Raw genomic sequence first — 22,512 nt, 5'->3', positions numbered from 1 at the left:
ATTTAGTTTGAAACAGAGGACAGTTACTTTGTAGATAAATTTCTTATACTTCCAAAGAGCCAGGATACTCAGAATCGTCTGTGAATATTTTATGGAGTGCAGTAGTACACAAATTATCCCCACTGTCCCTTATGTGCAACTAAAACAACTTTTTTGGTGATATTTCAATCTTTTTTTGTGATAGTTTGATTTCAGGGTAACATCCACCACCGTTAAACTCCATGGTACAACAAAAAGTTGGGGTTTTACCTGTTGAAGTGATCATGGATTTACAATGGAAAAGATACAATTTCTCTTGGGACACTTTGCAACCCCAGACAGACAGGTAGAGGAAAGAAGTTTTTCTCTTAAAAACACACAGTGGAAGCAGCGATGTATTTTGATTGTTGTGTTGCTGTAGGAAAAGCCAGTACCTTCAGAAGTAGCCCAAGGGCAGAGTGTTTATCATTTGATTTTCACTGTTTATTCAAAGGCTGAGGTATTCAATAAAAAAGAAAGGGCTAATGCCAGAGTGGGTGTAAGGTACCACAAGGACTGGCACCCCTTTCCTCTCCCCACCCAGCTGGGACAGAGCAGGGAACCCCCCAAAAGTTGCCCAGTGCCAGTTTTTCTCCCCAAGTCCTTCATGCCATGACACATCTGTGCAGGTGTTCATGTGCCTCCTAAGCTCTGTGGAGAAGGAAGCTGCCTTGAAGGGTGGCTCATCCTGTTCCGAGCATGGTGTTCACGGTGTCCCTTGTTGAGCTTTCTGTGGAGGTGGCCTGGAGAGGAAACCTGGCCAGTGATGGCTAATGTGAAGCCTTTAATTCAGTGCTGGAAGAATATTTCACAGGGGGTTTGGAGCAGAAATTGCCACTTGGTGTCACTTGTTGCAGTGCTTTCTGGTGCAGCAGGAGCAGCACTAATTAATCCCTGTTCCCAGTGCTGTTCAGGGCACTCCAAAAACACAGGGCTGAAGTATCTTGATGATCTGTTAGGTAAAGTGTGAGCAGAAATGGTGACATGCTTTATAGAAAAGTTGAGAGTACAAATCTGCTGATCTAAGGTTGGCTTGGTTCTTTCTGTGCAAAGGCAGGAACAAATGCAGGGAGTTTAAGGGATGGCTTCTGCCTCTCTGAACCCAGGAGGGACAGGCGAGTGGCTCTTCAAAGTGAGGATTTGGGATACTCCTGTGTGCTTCAGTTTGGAGCTGGCATTGCAAGCAAAGGCGAGTAGCCTTTTAAAAGGTGTGTGTTTCATCTGTATTCCTTAGAAACAAGGTTTCTCATGTGTTTTTTGGCTGCCTTTAATGTAGGGCTGTGAATAGCTACTGCAGGTGAGCCTTAAATCAAGATCTGATGCAACTGTAGAGCTGCTAACTCTGCAATCAGCTCCCCAAGCAAATGTAGCATACCAAATTATTTTTAATAATGTAGGACTTTGGCTAGGCTATGCCCTGTGGAAGAAGTGATGGGAGGTAAAGATTTTCCCCCGAGCTGGAGAGCTTGACAGAAAGACATGCTGGGCACACATCCCTTCTGGGACTCAGCCAAGATCCAGATGAGGATACATTTTAAATCCCACCTTTCAGTGCCCATAGTAAGGCATCCTTCTTTCCCTGCTCTCAACAGTTGGGGGCAGAGGGGACAGCACTTGCCATTCCCTTTGGGAGTGTGTGGCTCTTGCCAAACAAGAGAGAAAAGTTGCCAAGAGAGAAAAGTGAAGCACTAAAAATTCCTTTAATTACATTTTGCTGTATTTGTATGCTTGATAATAGCTGGTAGTACTTGTTTCAGAACACTTTATGGATTTTTTGTTGTTTTTTTTTTTCCCCATCACATAAATAAAAACTTTGAAATAATACTTTGGGCTAATGTTTTTTCTTCATCAGGATTTAAATTTTGTGCAGAGTATTCTGCAGGTTTTTGGTTTTTTTTTTCTTTATTCCACTCAAGTATGATTGCGGAAGAGTATTTGGATCTTTGTGTAATAACATATAGTCAGGCAGGAAGCAGCTTAACTTCAGCTTTTCTGAAGGACAGGACTTTGCTGAAAGATGTGGTGCGTGAGCATGTTGATTTTGTTACTATCTTGTAACAACAACCCGCAGTTGGGTTCCCTTATTTGCATTCCTAGCAGGACGGCAAGGTGAATAATTTAATTCCAGCGGCCACGTGATGGTGCGAGGACCCGGCAGCGATGCCTCACCCTGCACCGACAGACTTTGGGGAGGAATGGAAACTTACAGAAGTGATGCGAAATTGTCGCATGTCCTCCCTTAACCCTGGGGAAATCTCTCGGCGGAGCGATCGCTTCATCCTTTGCTTTTCCACGTGTTCCTCTGACGTGGAGTTTGGGGGGTGTGTGTGTGAGCCTGAGAGCAAGACGAGTGAGGGAGTGGGAAGCGGGGAGGGCGGTGGGGGAAAACGCACAGCCAGGCACAGAGCTGGTCGGAGCAGGAGCAGCGAGGAGCCGCGAGTCCAGCCGCAGGCAGCGGGGAGTGGAAATTTACAGCTGCTTGTGAGCGCCTGTGCATGTCCAAGTGATCCTGTCTGCTCACGCTTTTCCAGAGGCTGACGGGCGCTCGGAATAAGAGGAGCGGGAGGCCGAATCGCGGGATCGCTGGGCTCTGCCACTTGTCGGTGATCGGCGCGGGGGAATAAAGCGGAATTTAATGGAAGATCACTGAAGGCGGCTGCGGGCGGCGCGGGCTGCGGGGAGGCGGCAGAGCTGTCTTCAGCACCTGGCCATGGGGCTGCGCCGGGCTGCCTAGGAGCCCCCACCTTGCCACTCACAGTAAGTGTCAGCCGAGGTGATACCCTCCGAGTGACGGAAAGTTGAGCGATTTAATGAAACTTTCCTTTTTTTTTTCCCGGTTAGCACCAACATTTTGGTAATAAACCGCTTGCCTGCTTCTCGATAGTTACGCTGGTAGCTTTTTATAGCTTTGTAAACTGTGTTACCAGGAGTGGCTCTTTAATGCAGGCAACCCTAAACAATACTCCTCCTGTTACATAAGGCGCTGGCTCTGCGACCAAGCACTCGGTGTCCATGGAATATCTCTGGAAATGGCTTTATTTACAGTGTGGTTTCCAAAAATAAAATATCTGCAATATATCATTTCTCCTGCTCCTCTCCTCGGGCCGCCTGCAGCTGCGGACTCGCTGTTGAGATGCAGAGGAATAGGAGCGTGGCCACTTGCATAAGGCAGGGGGAAGGAGATGAAGGAAGATGAGCGTGCGGGTGAAGTGCCACAAGGAGCGGCGTGTGTAAATGAGCCAGCCCCTCGTTTGCAGCCGATAGGGCTTGTCCACTTGAAATACTGATTCTGTGGCATGGGCGATTCATGAAGTCTTTATCAAGCAAAACTTTAATGGAGCTTAAGGGAAGTAGGGGTTTTTCTTAAAAGCAAAGGCTCTTTCTTGGGCTAATATTGTGAGTAAAGTGAAATTACTACTATAGAAAATTATTTTAATCCATTATGAAGCTATTGAAAGTAACTCAGCAGACTTGCTATGAACTTGATCAAGTGAATGCTGTGTAGAGAGGTAAGTTTAGTAATATGGGACCAAAGGCAAAAATAATTCCTCACTAATGGATGTAGAGGAAGTCCTATTCCCTCTTGGCTGCTGCCTGTATTATTTAAATTATGTTACCAGTTTCCATTATTTCTACAGTCACTGTTTCTGCTAGAAATGGATATTTAACTCGGTTTCCCCTTTACTTAAGTAAATGAAAAGCTGTTAAGGGCTCTTCTGTTAGAATTATGTGTACTTCAGAGACATTAGTTAAGAGACCTCTTTCTGCATGACTGAGTTTGTGGGAGTTTTGCTATGGACTACAGTTAGGCACCAAATTGAATTCTTAATCTTTCAGGTTTTAAAGATCTCTGTGGAAGCAAATGCAAATTTGGATTCCAGATATTCTTGGCTATTGAATTATTGAATATCCTGCAAATTTGGTGCCTGTAAAACCTCTGGTTTAGTGTAGTTTTAGTTTTATTGAACATGAAGTAATAACCTACCACTTCTAGCTAGTTCATTAGCATGACTGGGAGAGCCCATGTGATCCTGTGATACAGATAAATGATGCTGGTGTGAGTATGATGCCACAGGATTCCATTTCTGCATGGGTGAGAATCTGAATGTTACCTGGCATTGCAGTGTGAAAATTCTGTAAAATAGTATTATTATTATTATTATTATTATTATTATTATTATTATTATTATTATTATTAATAATAATAATAATAATAATAATAATAATAATAATAATAATAATAGTATATATGAAAACATAGGACTTCCGGTAGAAGGACACAAGGTAGCAAAGTCAAACACCTAAAATGTCCTTAACTTCAGTTTTGTTCTCTGTACCCTACTCATGATAGATTTAGATTTGATATTAAGAATATTTTTTTAATGGTGAGGGTGGTGAGACTGGCACAGGTTGCCCAGAGAAGCTGTGAATACCCCATCCCTGGAAGTGCTCAAGGCCAGGTTGGATGGGGCTCTGTGCAACCTGGTCTAGTGAAAGGTGTCTCTGCCCATAACAGGGGGCTTGGAACCAGATGATCTTTATGGTTCCTTCTGACCCAAACTATTCTATTAGTAGTATTTTGTTTGTATTACCACACATTTATACCCCCTTTATGATCATCACTGCCTCATTCTGGGTTTGGCTGGTGAATATCTGTGCTGTAGCATCTGCTCCAGCAGGCCTGTCTCTGTACCCTCCTTCTGTCCCCTTCTTCTCTTCTCGTGCTGGTACAGCTCTAGACTGTATCTAGGCAGAACTCCACTGGAAACCTGTTTGACCTTTTTTTGCCTCAGCAGGCTATTTTTTGTTAACCTGGGTCACTTCCCTGACCTGGCTCACCATGTGGCCCTGCAACAGCTGAATGGCTCCCACAGAGGCTGTACGGATGTGAATACAAGTGGAGCAGGGTGTCACCATCAAAGAGCAAAACATCTATCAAAATAGATTGCCTCAGTGACCAGGCTGCTTTTCAGTGTTTCATTTTATCCCCTGTGTTTGCTGAAAAACTATACATGTGGGTTTTATTTGTTTTTTACTAAAGTGGCATTCAAGCACTCAGTTAAAAAGAGTTAATAATTTCTTTAAGTGCTTCCATAGAGCTACACCACAGCACTTGAGTGGAGCATCCCCATGAGTGCCTTCAGTTTCATAACAGTACTGAACAATTGTGTGATATTATTATTCTCATCCTGTAGAGGTGATCAGATTAAGGGCAGAGCTGCCTACTTCTTTTCCATGTCTGATCTTCTGGATACTTGATATCTGCTAAAAAAAGTGACATTTGTGCTGATGGTAGGCATTTCTGTGATGTTTTGTGTGTTCAGGTGAATTTTCAGCTAATATCCATCTTCATTTCAGGTAATGCAATGAGTAGCCAACATCAAAGCTTACGTTGAGTAAATTCTAGAGTTTTTGGAAAAATTAAGTTGCCAAGCAGAGATGGCATTCATTCACCCTAACCATAAAATTGTCCCATCTTCTGTTAATCTTTTGTCTCACTTGCAGTGTGCCTTCCAAAATCTGCAACTCGTTGAGAATTTGCAGAGAAGCTGCTTGTTCCATAGCCTTGATTCCTTCTGCACATCAAATAAAATGTGGGTTGTGTGAGGGGACTGCACTGGGGAGAGCAAAAGGACAAACTGGGCTTCTTTGGGTGCTCATCACACATGGGGGCTTCCATCTCCTGGTTTCAGTACATTGCTCTGTCATTGCAGCAATTTTCCCAAATATGGCAGAAGGGAGAAATGAGAACCTCTGACACTATGTAGAGACTGAATTAGACAAAGTGATAAAGAAAGTGTGCTAAGTCAGGACCCAAATATATGGGTCATAGGCACACTGCGGTGAAAGGGAAGCTAAGGTCTTTTTTTCCATTCCAAAAACTCTCACACAGTTTGAGTTATTAAAATGTTTTGATTCTGATCAATAACTTGATGAAGGTTGGGAGCTGAGGTAAGAGAAATGTCTGATACTCCATGAGGAGGAATAACTTTTGCTCATTTATTTTTGAAGACCAAATTTTTTTCCAGAAGAGCATCTGCAAAGAATGCATGGATGGGCGCATGTGCCGTCTTCCATTCTTGCTCTCGTGGGCAGGAAGAAGCTTTTGTTACTGAGCTGCTTTAGTGAGTCACTTCATAGTGGGAGGGGCTGCTGAGCAGAGTAGTGTTGCTGTGTGCATTTTTCTTTCATTGTGCTTACGAGTTCAGATGCACTATAGTATTTTGAGGAAGTGTATGACTTAAAAGCAAAGAAATTGTGGAGAGTGCCTACAATCACAACTAGATCTCTTTCTGTACTTTATAGCTGTGCTATTATTTTTTTTTTAGTACATTCTCCTTATGAGCAGATAAACTGGCAGAAGAGACATTTTGAAGCCTAATAAAGTGTTAGCTTTGTTTTCAGATGGTCTAGGTTTCATTCCTGACACAGCCACTGATTTTTTTTTATGTGGCCTTGGGTAAGTCTTGTAATTTCTCTGTGTTTCAGCTTTCCCCTTTGCAGAGGAGATAGAATAAAAGTAGGTAGATAGGTTTTTTGAAATTGTGTTTTTCATCTTTGTTAAGTGTGTGTAGATTTGGAAACCTCTGAGAGACTTGGTGCCCTGAATATGAAAGGATGTTAACTTTGACAGGCTACTGAATACCCTAAAACTCGTATCTTGTAAACCACATCCAGCTCTGGATTCAATTCACTGCTTTAGTCCGTGTGGGTTCTTTTTTCCTTTTTTCCTGACTTGAACAGAAACAGACTGATGTTTAGAAAGTGGTTCTTTAATGTTTCCTTTTGGTGTTTCTATGGTTTATCTAATGTAAAGTCTGTGCCATTTTTTCCTCCCAAAGATGGAATGATATTCCATGAAAGTATTTTTGTAAAAGTAGAGTTTCTAAAATGTGCTGGACTGCAACTCTGGTGTCTGAAATGTCATGTTCATGCTGATGGAAACAGCAGGCTTAGGAAACTTCATTTCCTCCTACAGCACTGCTGAGGCATTTTCCTCATGACTGGGAGAGACAACCTCTGAGACCAGGAGAGTTAATCTGGTAAAATACAGCTGTTTCTTTCCTTGGTCTCATAAGCGCCTCTCAAGAGCACCAGTGAAATAACATCATCAAAATTAAATGTTTGTTTCACAAGTTGGCTGGTTCTCCATTATGAATTCAGGAGTGTCCACAATCCATTTCTGATGTTATGAAAACATATGTTGAATAACCATTAGATGGAAAAAGTTTTCCTAGAAAGTGGGAAAGAAAGGGGTTCATTCAGTTCATTCATTCTGTCCCTTGCTGCCAAACAGCAGTGTCAAAAAATTATGAACAGATGCTCTGTAGTGTGCCTGGTAGAGTAGGTCATTTCAAAACCTCAAAGCTCCAAAGGGTGGAAACCTTTACATTTCCAGCTGAGGTTTATTCATCAGCAGTTTATAGCCATTTGCTTCTGCATAAATAGTTATTGTTATTTAAACTGAAATAACTTTTTTCAGCTTTCCTGTATTTTTATTCTAAACTTATGAAAGCGGGCACTTGTAGCCTCCAAGACTTGCTGGTCTTCCCATTTTTCTGGCTATCCAAGTATGCTTCTCTCCACCCACTCTAACCTCTGTTGATTTTGCTTGACTTTGGGTGTTCGGGGCTATGTACAGTGTTTAGTATGAAGATCTATCAACCTTTGTAGAAAGGCATAAATACCTTTGGATTTCTACTGACCATTATTTTTGTGATTCATCACAGATCTGCATCTGTCTTTTTCACATCTGTAAAATACTTGTGTGTTTGTATATGTCATCAGCTGCTTGTTTTTATCATTGCTGATGGTAAGCCCTCAGCTTGAGACAGATATTCACAGAATGATTTAGGTTGGAAGGAACCTTTAAGGGTCATCTAGTTCAATTCCCCCCATCATGGATGTCATCAGCTAGATCAGGTTACACAGTCCTGTCCAATCTGATCTTGAATGTTTCTGGGGATCTGGAACATCTACAAGCTGTGTCTCGTCCACTATTCAGCATTATCTGATACTTCCTTCGCTTAACTTTTATCCCATTTTTATTACCTTGGTTCTTGACTCCATCCAGTTTCCCAGGTAAAGATATTCCAGTCATGTGTTGATAATATCGTTATGTTTTCAGTCACCACAATTTTTGGATAGGCTCTTAATTCCTATGCCTCTCTAAATATGATCCCATCCACAGATTGCTCTTCCCTTCTTAGTCAGATGATACAATGATTTTCTTCTTCAACTATTTTTTTGGTGCTATATTCAAATCAGTGCATTTCCATGTTAGATACATGGATTCTACTGTGTTTTCTCTGTTCAAAATATATTTATAAAGGACTGTAGTATGAGCTACCTTTGGTGAGCCGGTGTTGCATTCTTATCAGTTGTCATTCATCTTTGTTTTTCAGTTATTTTTAGACTGGTTTCTTGAGAAGATCAAGCTTATGTGGTCACACTGTTCATTTCTCATCCTAATTCTCAGGGTAACTTTTGAACTTACTGTGAAATTCAAGCAACCTTGACAAAGGACTAGCTGCCAGGAAAAAAAAAAACAAGTTCCACAAAACATACTGAAAATAAGTGATGTAAAAAATAGGACCTCTTAAGCCAAATTAGTGCCTCTACTGAACAGAAGGCCTTCCAAGAAAAAGCTTAGAGAGCAGAGAGCTGATACAAAGAGGAGGACAGGACAGAAATGCCCAGCTGTGATAAAAGCTTCTTTAGTAAGAGCCTGTGCTTTCTTTGATTCTGGAAACTCCAGTCATGTGAAGCAAAGCTGGAGGAGTCCTTGTTTTGGCACTTGTGTTATGGAATAGCCAGCCATAAGACTAAGGAATATGACTCCCAAATCTCACAGAGTGACTTCACCCCCTTGTGCTTCTGCCTGTAACTGTGAACAGCATGTGTCCCTCTTGAAGATTCCTGCACGGGGAACCAAAAGGTTCTGCAGCTGCCAGTATGTATTTTCTGAAGTGATGGATCATCTTTTGCCAGGTTAAAAACTGTATCCTGAGAAGGGATAAATCCAAAAATGTTATTTCATGGACATCTGTGGCTCTTCCCACTTTTCTCTCCACTTGCATATAGCAGAGGCTTTGCTTTCTATATAGGACTTTGTATCTAAAGAAGTAATGCAGAGACTTGGCTTTGTTCAACAGAACAATGAATTAAACAGTTTCTTGAGTCCTTTCCTGCCCTATTATTGGTGTTTTTGCTGTTGTGATTAAAACACTGGTAGGGTATGTAGTGGGAAAAAAAATGGTATTTTATCACTGAGCAGTGCTGTGGTGACTTGCTGGTGATACTGGAACTATGCAGTGGAAAAGTGCTGGTTCTATGGCAAAATTAGTGATTATTTTAAGTACACTACTCTAGACAGCCATGTAAGTTACTTTTAAAGAGGAAATAATAGTTTATTGCCAGCATTTCAGTTAGAAATGTGAACTTCATTTTTAAAAATCTCAGAGCCTCCCGTTTATGAGTACTTAATTTGAAAAATCAATTTATCTCCCCCTGTGCTTTTCTTTGTGTGAAGACTTTTGAGAAGAAAAGATGAAGGGGTGGCTTTAGCAATCAGAGTATACCTACTCCACCCTGGATGAAAAGAATTCTTTTATGAAACACAACTTGCCTGTTAAGCTCCTGATTTCAGATGTTCTCTCTCTTGCATCATCACATCCTCATGCCATGCCTTCAGGATAATAAAAACATGCAGAATCAGGTCCTTCTCAAAGTGTATTGTGAATTATTAATCTGCTATTTGCATCACATGTGGGATTACAGAGTGCTTGGCGCTTGCTAGCAGCACCTAAACAACTTTATTGTGTAATACTGGCATCACAGTCTTTTCCAGTGCTTGTGTGTAGCTGAGCGTGCCCCAGAAAGTGAGCTGTTAGTACACCCAGGTTTCAAACTTGCACCTTGTCAGGCTGACGTGGGACTCTGCTCTGGTGACTGGTGCTGCCAAAACTTGCACCTCTGAGCTGCATGGGAGCAGGACTCTGCAGCTGGGAGCTCAGCTGAGGAGTGAAGGTCATGTAGCCAAAACTGGAGAAATAAAAATGAGTTTGAACAGGACCGTGAGGAATTTGAAAATAAGAACTCGAAAGTGGTGAGGTTTCAGACACTGAATGTGAAAATATCCCTGTAAAACTGACCTAGCAACAAATGAGAAGCTACATACAAATTCACCTGCTTTGGACACTATAAAAGAACTTTTGGTTTAAATAAGACATTTAAAAATATTTCCTGTATGTCATAGAAACTCTTCCTATAAAGACAATCTGCAAAAGTGTTTTGAAATGTTTTTTAATAAGATATTGTGACAAAGCCTGTGTAGACTTTGCTTTTAAAGTTTGAATTTTGTGCTTGTCTGTTTTATATGGTTACTATTTATACTTGCAATAGAATGTATGCATAATCTGGGTATTAATTCCATAGGTTATTTGGGGATTAGTAACATATGTATGTGTGGCTCAAATGGGGTTGTATTTCCTCATGGACTCTGTAGTGTGCCCATAGTAACAATGAAGCATGAGAAGAGTTGGTTCTTTGGGACCACTGGGTTTTCTTCTTTATGCTGTGTGTATTGAGCTTGTTTAATTCTCTTATTTGATACCTCTTGTACAAAGCTTTTTTATAAATTACAAATGTTGGAGAGTAATAGGATTGAAGTGGTTTGTGTGTGTATTTATGTTTTCACAACTAATTTTACAAATGTGTGTGTGGAGGAATTGTGATGTTTTTCTTTTGTTGTGGAAGGAGATGAAAGTTTGAGATTATTTTTTGCTTTTGTTCCATTTTTTTTTTTTTCCTTTTACCTCTTTTTTATTGCGCCATCTGGAATGTGGTCCAGAACAGTGCTGAGCTTCTAACCAGAACATATTCCCATCTGTAGTCAGTCACTGACTTCAATAGATCTTTGTATAGGACCCTCGGCAAAACCCATAAGAATTCACAGCCTAAGGCTTTGTAAGATCAGCAATTGAGCTGCTTGGTTTCTTTCATATATAAATTCAGTGATGTGGTATTTGCCTTTCTAACCATACAGAAGAAGAATGTTTTAAATTAAACAAACAATCCATTTTAATTAAAATTCTCAGTCTGTCATTTAAATGTCATGAATACATTTGTGTTTATATTTGGGCCTGATCCTCTACTCCTTATTTAACTCGGGCAACGTTCTACACAAATGAGATCTGACCCACAGATTCTTGAAGTCTGTCAGACTTAAGGGGTAGCTTTACCTGCTTCCTCTCAAGGTCCCCCCTAGGCTGACAAAGCAAAGCAACTGAAGGAGAGATGGCAGAGAAGCTGGGACTCCAGTTTGCAATGCTTGAAACAAAGGGTGCTTTTGGTGTGCTGGCATCTACAGTTGGTTTTCTGTGCTGTGATGGAGCTGGTGAAGTCTGACAGAAACCCATATGTGAAATCTAGTGGAGCCTGCCAGATGTGCAGTGTCCAAATTACATTAGACTTGCTGGAGTGCTGGTGTGCAGGAGTGCTGACCTGTAGGTCAGAGCTTCCTGCAGGAAGCCTCCAGCTCCTGTGCAGGTGCTGAGTTGTTGCTTTTCGTCTTCTAATGGTGGCTTGTGAATCTTTGATGAACTTGAAAGAACTATGAGAAATTTTACTGCTCCACTGGGTGGCTGAAGCAAAATGTAGTGCCTGAAGCGTAACCTTTTCTTGTTCATAATGTCTTTGTGTGTTTTTATTGCATTTTTGTATAAACCTTAAAAGCTGTTATTGTTTGTTGTTTGATTTAAGGCAGTCCTCTTGTATCCTGAAGGAAGAAATCCAGGTGAAGGAAGACCATGCCTTTGTTTAGTAAATCGCACAAAAATCCTGCTGAGATTGTGAAAGTTCTGAAAGAAAACATGGCCATATTGGAAAAACAAGAAAAAAAGACAGACAAGGTATGAGGTAATGCTGTAGAAGACAAATAAGGTTTTTATGCTGGGAGAACAGCAGAATAAAGGGAATAATATTGTGTTTGGTTACTGCCCTGATTCTGCAAGTACTTGCCTGTGGATGTAGCTGTGTGTTTGAATGGTTCTGCTGAAATCAGGGGGCTTTTGCATAAATAAAGTACATAAAATCTGAGGATCAGGCAGAAAATGCTGAGATCCAGGAGCCTCGGTCGAAACCAAGGGTGATCTCCCACTACTTCAAACAGTAATGGATCTAGAAAAACAGCTTGTAAGGCTGTGTGAAAACTATTGTACTGTTAATGGTTTTAGCAGGATAACAAATGAGGTTGCCAATTAATGTGTAGGTAACCACAGAGAAAAACTCTATCTCTAATGAACACTGTTTGCAGAAGCCAGGAAAGCTGTATGTGTCCAGATGTGTATAAAAGAGATCTCTCTCCCTCCTTTCTAATGTTCTGGGTGCTAGTGCTTCCTAAAAGAGCTGAATTTTCTATTTATAGTGCTATGCTTTTGCTAATATTACTGCTCTCTTCTAGTTTCTATGACACAGAATCAAGTCACTTTTGCTGCTTTCCCAGTGACCACTTGATAGGATACATCCCAACACACAAAATGATGCCAGATAGGAATTTGTGCTTGCATAAAACTTTTTTTTTTTCCCTACACTTCTGCTATAGTAGAACTGTATGGTTTTAGTTAACAACAGACTAATTTTAAGTTAAAAGTGACTGTCAATGGAAGCAGAAATAGTTTAAGGGACACTTTCCATGGAGCTGATGTTTGCATACATGCATGTTGTGCCTCCCCCACCTTGTGCAGGAGGTTGTATGAAAACAAACCCAACCCAAATGGAGGTATGGCACCCTTTGCACCTTTAGTGAAATCCTCTTGAAACTTTTTGCTTCAAAGCAAGTAGCTCAGAGTGTTTTGATTATGTAAGTCACATAGATTTCTGGGCAGTCTCTGGTATTTGATGTTTCATTCTGAAATACCTTCAGTAACCTGAGAACTGAGAGAGTTTGACTCTGAACTAAGACATAAAATAAATAACTAAATAAATCAACAGAATTTGTTCTCCCCTGCTGAATTCATCTTTTGGAGCCTGATTAAAGAAGACATTCAAAGCAGAAGTTCCATGCTTGGGTTTCTTTTGTTTTGCAGAGTGAGTCTTCTGGGTTGTGGTTTTGAGAATTTTTGGTTTTGAGCTGATTTGTATATTTGGGTGGCAGTGACAAGGCGAAATTCAGACTTCTTAGAAAATTGAGTCTTCAATGTAAATTTTTCATAAAAGTCAGAACAGCTGGTGTGTGTTTTCCCCACAGAGGGAAAGATACAGAAAATTTCCCTGGAGTATTAGAATGGAAACTGCTCGTGAACTTAATGGTGCTTATTTTACAGGAAAAGGCTGGTTTTCACTTAGTTTTTATGTACTGCATTGCAGTAAGGTAGAGGCTGTTCCTGGGGTGAATGTGGGTGATCAGGGGAGAGGAGAGAGGGGGACAAGCAGCAGCAAGGCTGGAGGTGAGGAAAGCCTTTTTTTTGGACTTGTTTAAGCTTACATGGCCTGTTGACTCAGGGCTTTGTGCTGTGATGTCAAGGAAGCACATAGGGCCCTTTTCCATGCAGAAGGAAAGGTTTGAGACTCCTTGGTAGTTCTGCCTTTCATCTAAAATGTTCCACTGAGCACTCCTGAAATAGATACCTGTTAAAGAAAATAGCTAAATTTATTCTCCTGAGTTTATGGAATTAAATCATAAGGACTATTTTCACTACTGAGATGATAATAAACTTTCTAAAATGTCAAGAAAAATAGCTCTTGCAAAACCAGTCAGCCCAATCACACCTGTTGCTATCCATTCAAGTTTGTGAACTTAGTAATACCATTTCTAAGTGTTGTTTGATGTTTGAATTGGAGAAGAAAAGACAATAGGAAACCTTTCAGTGGCCCACAGATTTTCAAAAGATACTCAGTAATGTTAATGAGTAACATCTTTTCATGAGCATGATTAAAGAAATTTAACTGAAAACAAAAGCAAAGAGAAATGAAGCACAGTGCTGTACACTGTGCTCTTGAAGACCTAGCAAGGTTTTTAACTTTACCTCCAATTTGATTTCTGGAGAGAGGGAATATTTATCAAACTTTCATGCAAGGGCTTAGAGGTTTAGCTACTGCAAGAGCCAGAGACCCTGGATGTCTCAGAGGTAGGTTTGGACCCTGTGGCCCTGTGACTGAGAAGTTTGCGACTCAGGGCTGTCCAATTTTTCAGATTTCTAGCTCCTAGTCTGCTGTAAGAACTAGAAGACTACTGTTATGCCTCACCATAAAACCAAGGTTCCCAGCACTTCCAGGGTACAGCTCCAGAGCATCCCTGATTTTGCATGCAAAGTTGTTTCCAAATCTGTCTTGCTTCAGATGCTTAAACAAGATTTATCTGGTGACAATTAAGCTGATATTGTAGTACAGCCAATGTGGTATGTGGATTGAGACAGCTAAAACTGCTAATACAGCCAGAATTGTCAGAGAAGTGGGGCAAAGCCTGAATGAACTGTAGGGCTGGCAGAGAACCTCCTTTCCTTTCCCAGCTGAGAAATCGTGAGTTTGAGGTGAAGATGCTGTGGGCAGCCAGGAGGACACAAGGTCAGATAATAACAAAACTTTGCGCAGCTTTCAGCAGGAACCATCTTTGTCTTGGAGGGGATATTTCTAAATAATGCAGAAAGGATCATTCCTGACAAGCTGTGCTGTGCACAGGTAGAGGGAACTTTGCAGCAGGGCAGTTAAGGCTTCGCAGGTAATGGGAAAAGGGTGGAGGATATAACTTGATAGACAAGATGCAGAGAAGCCAGTTGTAAATGTAAAGGAAATTATACCTCTTTTCTGAGGCATTTCCATATGCACACATAATACACAGAGATTTGCACTCTTTCTTCATTATGCTTTTTGTTACTCATGGAGCAGTACCCATTCAAGCTTTAACTAAACTCTACTGACTGCACTAGCATCTGTCTTCTTAGATAAGGATTGAATTTGACCCACTTTCTCCATGTGTCTAGTTTTTTTTTTTAAACTATTAATGTGTGTAGTGTTGCCATAGTGCTTTTTAATGCTTTTTAAATACTCCCAACTGAAAAATAGGCTAAGTTTGACACTTGGTTCTTACTTTTATGTGTCGGTTTTCTTGTTTGTTTGCCTGCATGGATATATGCGTGCTTAAAGCTTTGCCATTTTCTCATTTACATTTTGATGGTTGACAGACCATAGGTTGAGAAGTGCACATCTGGCTCCTTTTCCTCTGAAGCTCTCTTTCTAATACCTTCTTTTTACAAATTTTTAAGAATAGTATCTATTTTAAAGAGGGGATGGTAGCACTGGCAAATTTTATGCTATTTTTGGGAGTTTAAGTAGGGTAAGACAGAGCTGAAAAAGTGGACTAAAACCACCTTTATCAACAATCCTCCTCTCTTCCAACATCTGAAATAAAATAATGTGTTCTTGCAGCATATACAATTGCTGATACTGTGTTTGGGCTTTGATGTGGTGAAGAACAATTAATTAAGTTTTTTACAGTATTGTATCAACGTCATTATAATTTAATCTCAATCATGTAGAACCAATCAGTCCTTGAATTTAATGACAATTGCCCACTCTGGAACTACCTAGAAAAGCAGGAAAGTACTTATATACATAGGAAAGGAAGCCTTCAGAGCTTAGGCTCTCTTCCTTCTTTCTGGCACTAACTCCTACAGCATTTGGAGGATGTATGTAAATGGAGATGAAGAGAAGAGAACCCATGATACCAAGAGGTCATATCTGTTGAATCTGACGAAGAGCAGACAGCATGTGACACTCCGGTCACAGTGCTTCATTTACTGCTGATGCGTCACTGTGTCTTTTGTTGATGGAGATTGTAAAGGAACATTGATAGAAAGGGTGCTTGACCAACCTCACAAGAAAAAGGTGTGTCATGCTGACTTCTCAAAGCCTTGTGTTCAGCTGCTGAGCCCAGTCAGCACAAAGCAGTGTGGGTGGCATCCAGTTTGTCACTGAAGGACATCCTTGAACCCATCACCCTCTTGCTGCTAACCAAACACCTTTGGGTGCGGCAGCCTGACTCAGTGCCATCTGTGGTGCCTACAGGTTTGGTAACATTTTCTGAACCTGCCCTGCAGCAAAAGCCTTCCAAGTGTCACAGGCTTTTAATTTAGTGCAGCAAACGGATCTGAGGTTGGTTGAAACTTGGTCTAATCTTTGCATGTGGTCTAGATGGGCTGAAAGATTTGCAGTTTCTGGTACAGCTGATCCAAGACAAGGGTTTATTGTGGAAAATGAACCCAAATGCATTAGAGCAGGTTCAGAGCGCTGTGCTGAGTGCTTTCCTGTCAGGCAGAACTGCAGGCTGCAGTGCCTTTAGTCAGTGTTCAGAAGCATAGTGAAGTGAGATGTAAAATAACCTGAAGTGTCACACTTCTGCCCCTTTCACTTAAATCTCTCTAACAAGACTGCTCGTTCAGGTAGGTCACTGTAATCTGTCCTCTCTTTCATCTCCACATGCTGCAACAAATTTGCTGCTGTTCAGAAGGGTCAGAAGAGCAGCAATTTATTAGGGCTACAATTAAAAGACTTCAAGATATCTGGAACAAATACTTCTATCAATAAATCCTGCTTTTTTGCACAGCAACGAGGAAGCCATTCCTGGCTGCAGTTCACCTTGCTGGCTGCTGCGTCAGTAAAGCTCTGGGGACTGGTGTGGGAGATGAGGTGCATGCAGAGGGGTCTGTGTGCATTTGCATGGAAGAACAGTTACTTGACTGCTGGGAACGTGAACACCATGGATGCGATTCTGCAGCTGCCAGAGCCAGTTGCAAAACTGCTTTCCATTTCATTGCTGCACACTGAAACCGAGGGAAGGAGATAAGAAGGGTTTGGCACCCCTTGCCCCTAGTTCTGTGTGCCCTGGGGTTTTGTGGAGAGTTTCATGTTTCAGCTTCCCTGTTCTGCTAAGGCCTGTTACTGCTCTAGAGGTGGGAGCAACTTCAGATACTCTCAGGTTCTGGTGCCAAGAGTTTAAACCTGTCTCTTCTGCTTTTATGTTTTAAGGATGTTTAGAACCTTCAGTTCTGTCTTAAGTACAGGATTAACAGTAGTAAAAGAATTTATGTCCAGGTAGGGCACAGCTGTCTTCTCCATTTGATCATGCATCCTTTTGAAAGGCGTTTCCCTGTTGTGCTTGCTTGGCCAAATTGTCTTTGCCAGCTTACTTGAGTAGTAGTCCATAATGTTTTGCTAAATGGCAGACATCATGCCTCCTGATCTAAAATATCCACAGTTTGGCCCTGTAGGTCCATTTAACATGAAACTGCATCAAGAATAAGCCAGTTGAGGTGATCCTGATGTTACGTGGTTGTTGGATTCAGATTCTGCTAGTGGCTTTTCTTGGGAATCCTTACAGTCGCATGTAGAGAGAGCTGCATTGGCACTGTTTTAAGGAGAAAAAGTGGTTTGAATCACACAGTAAGAATATTTTTGAACCAGATAGGACTGAATCAAGGAGCTTTATGCTTTTAGTTGCAATATATAGCATGGAGTACTGGCAGATCACTGAATCACACATTGGAGTATTTAACATCGCACTGGGAGGCATCTCTGTGTGTTACTGCCTGCTGCTGTGCAAGAGGGAAACAGTTTATAGAGAGATTTTCCATCTGGAAATGTGCTAGGTACACAAACAGAAGCTGTATGCTCCTATTTGCCATATTCTTATGGCACTCCACAGCCTGTCCCACACGTGAAAATCAATCAGTCTTTCAGGGAAGATTTTTAATATAGAATTTCAGGAACACATTTCTCTGTAAGCTCCTTTCTTTGTGTTATGTTCCCATTAAGTCAACAGTGACAAAACTTTGATCTGTGAGGAAAATAAACTGAGACAACAATCTTCAACTTATAAAATTTCCAGCTCTGGTTGAAGCTGTTGGTAGGTTTAGAAAGACACATAAATGCTGACAAAAAACCAGCTTTATGAGGAGGGGATGTTGAACATGTTTATAATTTAACATAGAGAAGTTATGCAGGTTTATCTATACTGTCTGTTTTCTATCTCCAAGGCTGTTGTAGATCATCTAGTCCAGTAGGGTTGGCAGAGGAATCCAAGGATTGTTAGAGTTCAACATTTACACAAAATCCTGTCTTTCAAGATGGACCCACAAAAGCCTCTTGTGGGTTTGTGGTTATTGTATTATTGTGTGGATGCAGAGTCAGATCTTGTTGGAAAGAAACTTGTTGGAAAGACCAGAAACTTGGCCTAGGAGGTTGAGATCCTGATGTCTGTGCAGGGACAGCAGTGCAAACACTAAAATTGTGTGTATGCTGGGAATCAGCTTGCATTTCATCCTCGTTTTTTTGTCTCTACCTGCAACTTTTGACAGTCCAAAGTTCAGCATATCCCACTTTTGACATTAGTATGTATGTGTATAAGCTGTTCTGTTTAGGATTATGTGTTCAGTTTTCTCCTTTCCTTCTTTTTTCCCTCTATTCACAACAGTCTCTCTAAATATAATGGCATAAATTTAGTCATTGTGGAAAGGACTTGTACCTAGAGGATAAAAAGAAAATCTGCTGGAAATAAGCTTGTACCTAATTGCAAGAGTGAGGCAAATGGCTGAAATGCTTTGTTTTTTATTTATTTATTTTTTTTTACATTGTAACTTCTGTAGGAGTGGGGGTTGCAGCACTTTGCTATTGTTGCTCTTCCCACTGATGGAAAACAAAAAGTAGCATGGAAGTCACAATAGACTTAGGGATTTCTAGCAAATCCTTTTTATTTTTTGTCACTAAAATTCTGTTTGTGACATTACTGGGGGGAGGATGTCTTGCTGAGGCTTTTTTTTGGTTTTTGCAATTTTTCCTAAAGAGGGTCAGGACTGGTCTGACTTCTTATGCAGATATGTTTTTGTCATCTTGTATTTTCCATGTATTTGAGTGAATAAATGTGCTTTGTTGTTTGTTTTGGACAGATGTTGGGTCTTGGAATGTCTTTTTTTCTCTGAGTCTTAAGAAAGTTTCCATCCCAGAAACAGTACTTATGTACTTAAGGTATTATTCTAAAATTGCTGTGAGATTAAGTGGTAATGTCAAAATGGAGGCTGTTAATTAATTTAAGAATCTGTGTTTGGGATTATGGATTTCCTCCAGCTATATTATGAGGCATATCCCCTGAGGAGTGGTCCTTAGATATTTGACTGTGAATAACTTTTGGTGCTGAGTTGCATGTCAAAACACAGGCTGTGGAGAGGCTGTGAAGGGGGAGGAAGTGACACATGTAATGTAAATTGCATGTGGAAAAGCTGAGGAGACGAGTAGATGGGATGGCAAGTGATAAGAGAAATGCAGCTGTGGTGGCCGTTCCTGCCCACCAGAACCAGTGTTCTATGTTTCATTTTCTCACACAGCATTTTTTGGTCTCCTTTTTGAGAATTAAACCTAAAGCTGAGTCCTGCAGACCTTTTTTCTACATATCAGAAAAGACTACTTATACTAGAAAGCAAAGTTATTAATGTTTTTTTAAATTACAGAATGCCTGAGATAGTCACACCCAGCCCAGCAGAAAGGGTGGAAAGCGAAAAAATGTACGGGCTTTTCCTTTGAAATGAAAGTACTTCCCTAGATCTTATAAAGATTTAGAGCTTTAGTTTCTAAGATAGAGCCCCTGTTGTTAATCCCATCTGTAGTCTGTGGGATATCTCAAGTGACACACCACTAACATTTGAGGTAAAAATAGGTTCTTTTGCTGAGTGATGGTAAGGAACATCAAGACTTCTGCTATTAGAATTTATCACATAGTTATGCTCATTTACACGCTGCTCATGCTGACCTATCTCAACCAGCAGAAAACTGTGAGTAGGTACAAAGAGTTTGGAGGATAGCAGCTCTTTATGCTGTGCAAAACCAGTGCTTAAATCTTCCAGGCAGCAGCAATGTAAAAGTGGCTTTTTACTGTGGTTGGTTGGTTTCTTTTGGGACTTCTCATTTTTTCTATAATTTTTATTCACTAATGTGAATAAAATCTGTGGTTGAAAATGTTGGGATATCAGCAGCAGGTGAGAGATCCCTCCTAAGAGTACTGTGGAGTTACGTTATATAGATTGATGGGGTGGTATTTGAAAGCATGATGTTTTTCCTTTCAATATATGTAAGAGATATATAGAAATTATTGACTTGGCTTTGAACATCCATTAATTCCCAGTTAGCTTTTGCAAATCACTCTTGGGTTTTCTGTGTTTGTCCTGATTTTTTTTTTCCACCTGCTATGCTAACAAAAGGCTAACTTCAAGTTAAAGTGTTTCAGAGATGTAAGACAATGTCCTGTCTTCAGCATCCTGCCTGGCATTTTGCTGTCATTCTCAGCTTTGCTTTCCAACCTGTTCCTTACTTCCTTCCCACTCCCTGCCAAAGAATCCAATTGACCTTGCTGCAGGTCATGCGTGTATCAAATATAACCTGACCCAGAAGAATCCATTGCCTCCATAGCCCCATGGCTGGAGCCAGTGGGATTTACAGCCCACACATACACATCAAAAAATTACTCCTTTCCTCCAGAGAGTCTTTATTTGTTCCAAGTGGAATGAAGCTGTGAGGAGAGTGTGAGCCAGAGCTGCCATGCTGTAGCCAGCAGTCATTTTCCTTGGGAAGTGGGGTATTATCACTTACATCTGATTTAAAAATGCTGCATGAATGCTAAGCTGTTACCTGTTTGCCTGCAGGTCTCTTTCCTTCCCCTGTTGTAATCTTACTGGTCAAGATACTTTGTAAATTAATTCCTGGTTCATCCTCTACATTAGGTACCTGAAACATTGCACAGGATTAGTGTACTCCAGGTGGGAGCAAAAGAGGTGAAATATCTATTTTACTTCACTTGGTGGCAGCTGTGGAGCTTTACTAAAGCAAGTTGTTTAATTTAAATTTCTCAACCTGAGACTGAAGTGCCTGCCTCAGTGAGCAAATCCTTTGTGGAAGATTTTGGCTCAAATCACACCCGATGAGGAGAAATAGGTGGTGGCAATGCAAAGCTGTCAAGCTTTGGCTGGGTTAAAGTTATTTTTTTTCCTAATAGCTGGTAAAGTGCTGTGTTTGGAATTTAGGATAGGAATAAAGTTGATAACACTCTGATGCTTTAGTTGTTAGTGAGCAGGGCTTACACTGAGTCAAGGCCTTTTCTACTCTTCACCCCACCCCACCAGCGAGTGGGCTGGAGGCACAAGAAGCTGTGAGGGGTCACAGCTGGGACAGCTGACCCCATTGGGCCAAAGAGATATCCCATATCACATGGCATTATGCTCAGTATGTAATGCTGGGGGGAAAGCTGGCCCAGGGCTGCTGCTCAGGAACTGGCTGGACATTGGGTGCAATTGCATTGTGCATCACTTGTTGTTTATTATGTTGTTGTTATTATTGCTACTATTTTCTCCTTCTTTTTCTATCCTATTAATCTATCTTTATCTCAACCCAAAAAATTTACTTCCTCCCCCCAGTTCCTTCTTCCATCCTGCAGAGTGGGAAGCGAGCAAGTGGCTGTATGGTGTTCAGCTGCATGCTGGGTTAAGCAGTGCCACAGGGCTGTGAGGGTTAATTTGGGTTCCCAGCAGGGGAGCTGGGACAGCCCACCAGAGAGCAGTGGATGGGAGCAGCCACCCCTCTGGTGAGAGTAACCACCTGGTTTGGGACATTTACCTGGTACCTCTTGCCCCACATGTGCCATGGAACCCACTGGGGAGGACAGGGGGAGCAACAGTGAAATTGCTGCTGCTTCTGCAGGGCTGTGCCTGCCTCCAAACCTGTTAAAGGATCTTGCTGACACTGGTTGGTAATTGCTCTCTTGGCCCTATTTTATGCCTGTGGTCTGTAAGTGATGGTATGTCATGTTTAAATTGAATTTATCTTGTGTAAGGCCTGCAGGGTACAGTATGGATGCTCCAGCCTCCATGATTATCTAAAATTAGGATATCCTTTTACAATGGATAATGATAATTGTAAGTACATTTAGTTACAATTGTTTTGAAATGCATGTCTTTTAAAAGAACACTCTTTTTTTTTCCTGTTTCATTTTTTTTTAAACAAAACCCATTATCTGCTGGCAAAAAGGCATCAGAGGAGGTGTCAAAATCTCTGCAAGCAATGAAGGAAATTCTATGTGGGACCACAGACAAAGAGCCACCCACAGAAATCGTGGCCCAGCTGGCACAAGAGCTCTACAACAGTGGCCTTCTAGTGACACTTATTGCCAACCTGCAGCTGATAGATTTTGAGGTAGGTCATAAACTTCTTTCATCTCCCTGGTCTTGGTGTTGTCAGTGACTAGCACCATATTATTCTAAAGTCTAAATAATTTCATTGCATTCAAAACTGTTTCCCAAAGGCTGAAGAAAGTTGCTGCTCTAGAGTGGCTGGTGTCCTGAAAGACATGCTCATACACTGGCAGTAAATCTGGGGGGGGTTTGTTTTTGTTTGTTTTTTTAAATTAAAACAAAAACAATAAAGAAATATTGGATATGTGTATCCAAACAAGATAGG

At 41.0% G+C, this 22,512-nt stretch overlaps 1 protein-coding gene across 7 annotated transcripts in view; it reads left to right on the top strand.

Moving 5' to 3' along the window:
• Positions 1-22,512, top strand: part of CAB39L (calcium binding protein 39 like) — a 60,005-nt gene that overhangs the window by 13,871 nt on the left and 23,622 nt on the right. For 4 of the 7 annotated variants that reach the window (XM_033514861.1, XM_015630152.3, XM_015630127.3 and 1 more), the window contains 3 exons: positions 2,550-2,775; positions 11,782-11,930; positions 22,084-22,248. In XM_033514861.1, the coding sequence (XP_033370752.1) occupies positions 11,829-11,930; positions 22,084-22,248 (267 nt within the window). In that variant the 5' untranslated portion in view covers positions 2,550-2,775; positions 11,782-11,828. Of the gene's footprint in view, positions 1-2,224; positions 2,340-2,404; positions 2,776-11,781; positions 11,931-22,083; positions 22,249-22,512 lie in introns of those variants that run through there. The other 3 variants (XM_015630143.3, XM_015630135.3, XM_015630161.3) reach the window with 3 other exon arrangements.

This window comes from Parus major, chromosome 1 (assembly GCF_001522545.3).
Source record: "Parus major isolate Abel chromosome 1, Parus_major1.1, whole genome shotgun sequence".
Taxonomy (NCBI): Eukaryota; Metazoa; Chordata; class Aves; order Passeriformes; family Paridae; genus Parus; species Parus major.
Note: the sequence above shows the minus strand (reverse complement) of the source record. Positions and strands in the feature narration are given on the sequence as shown.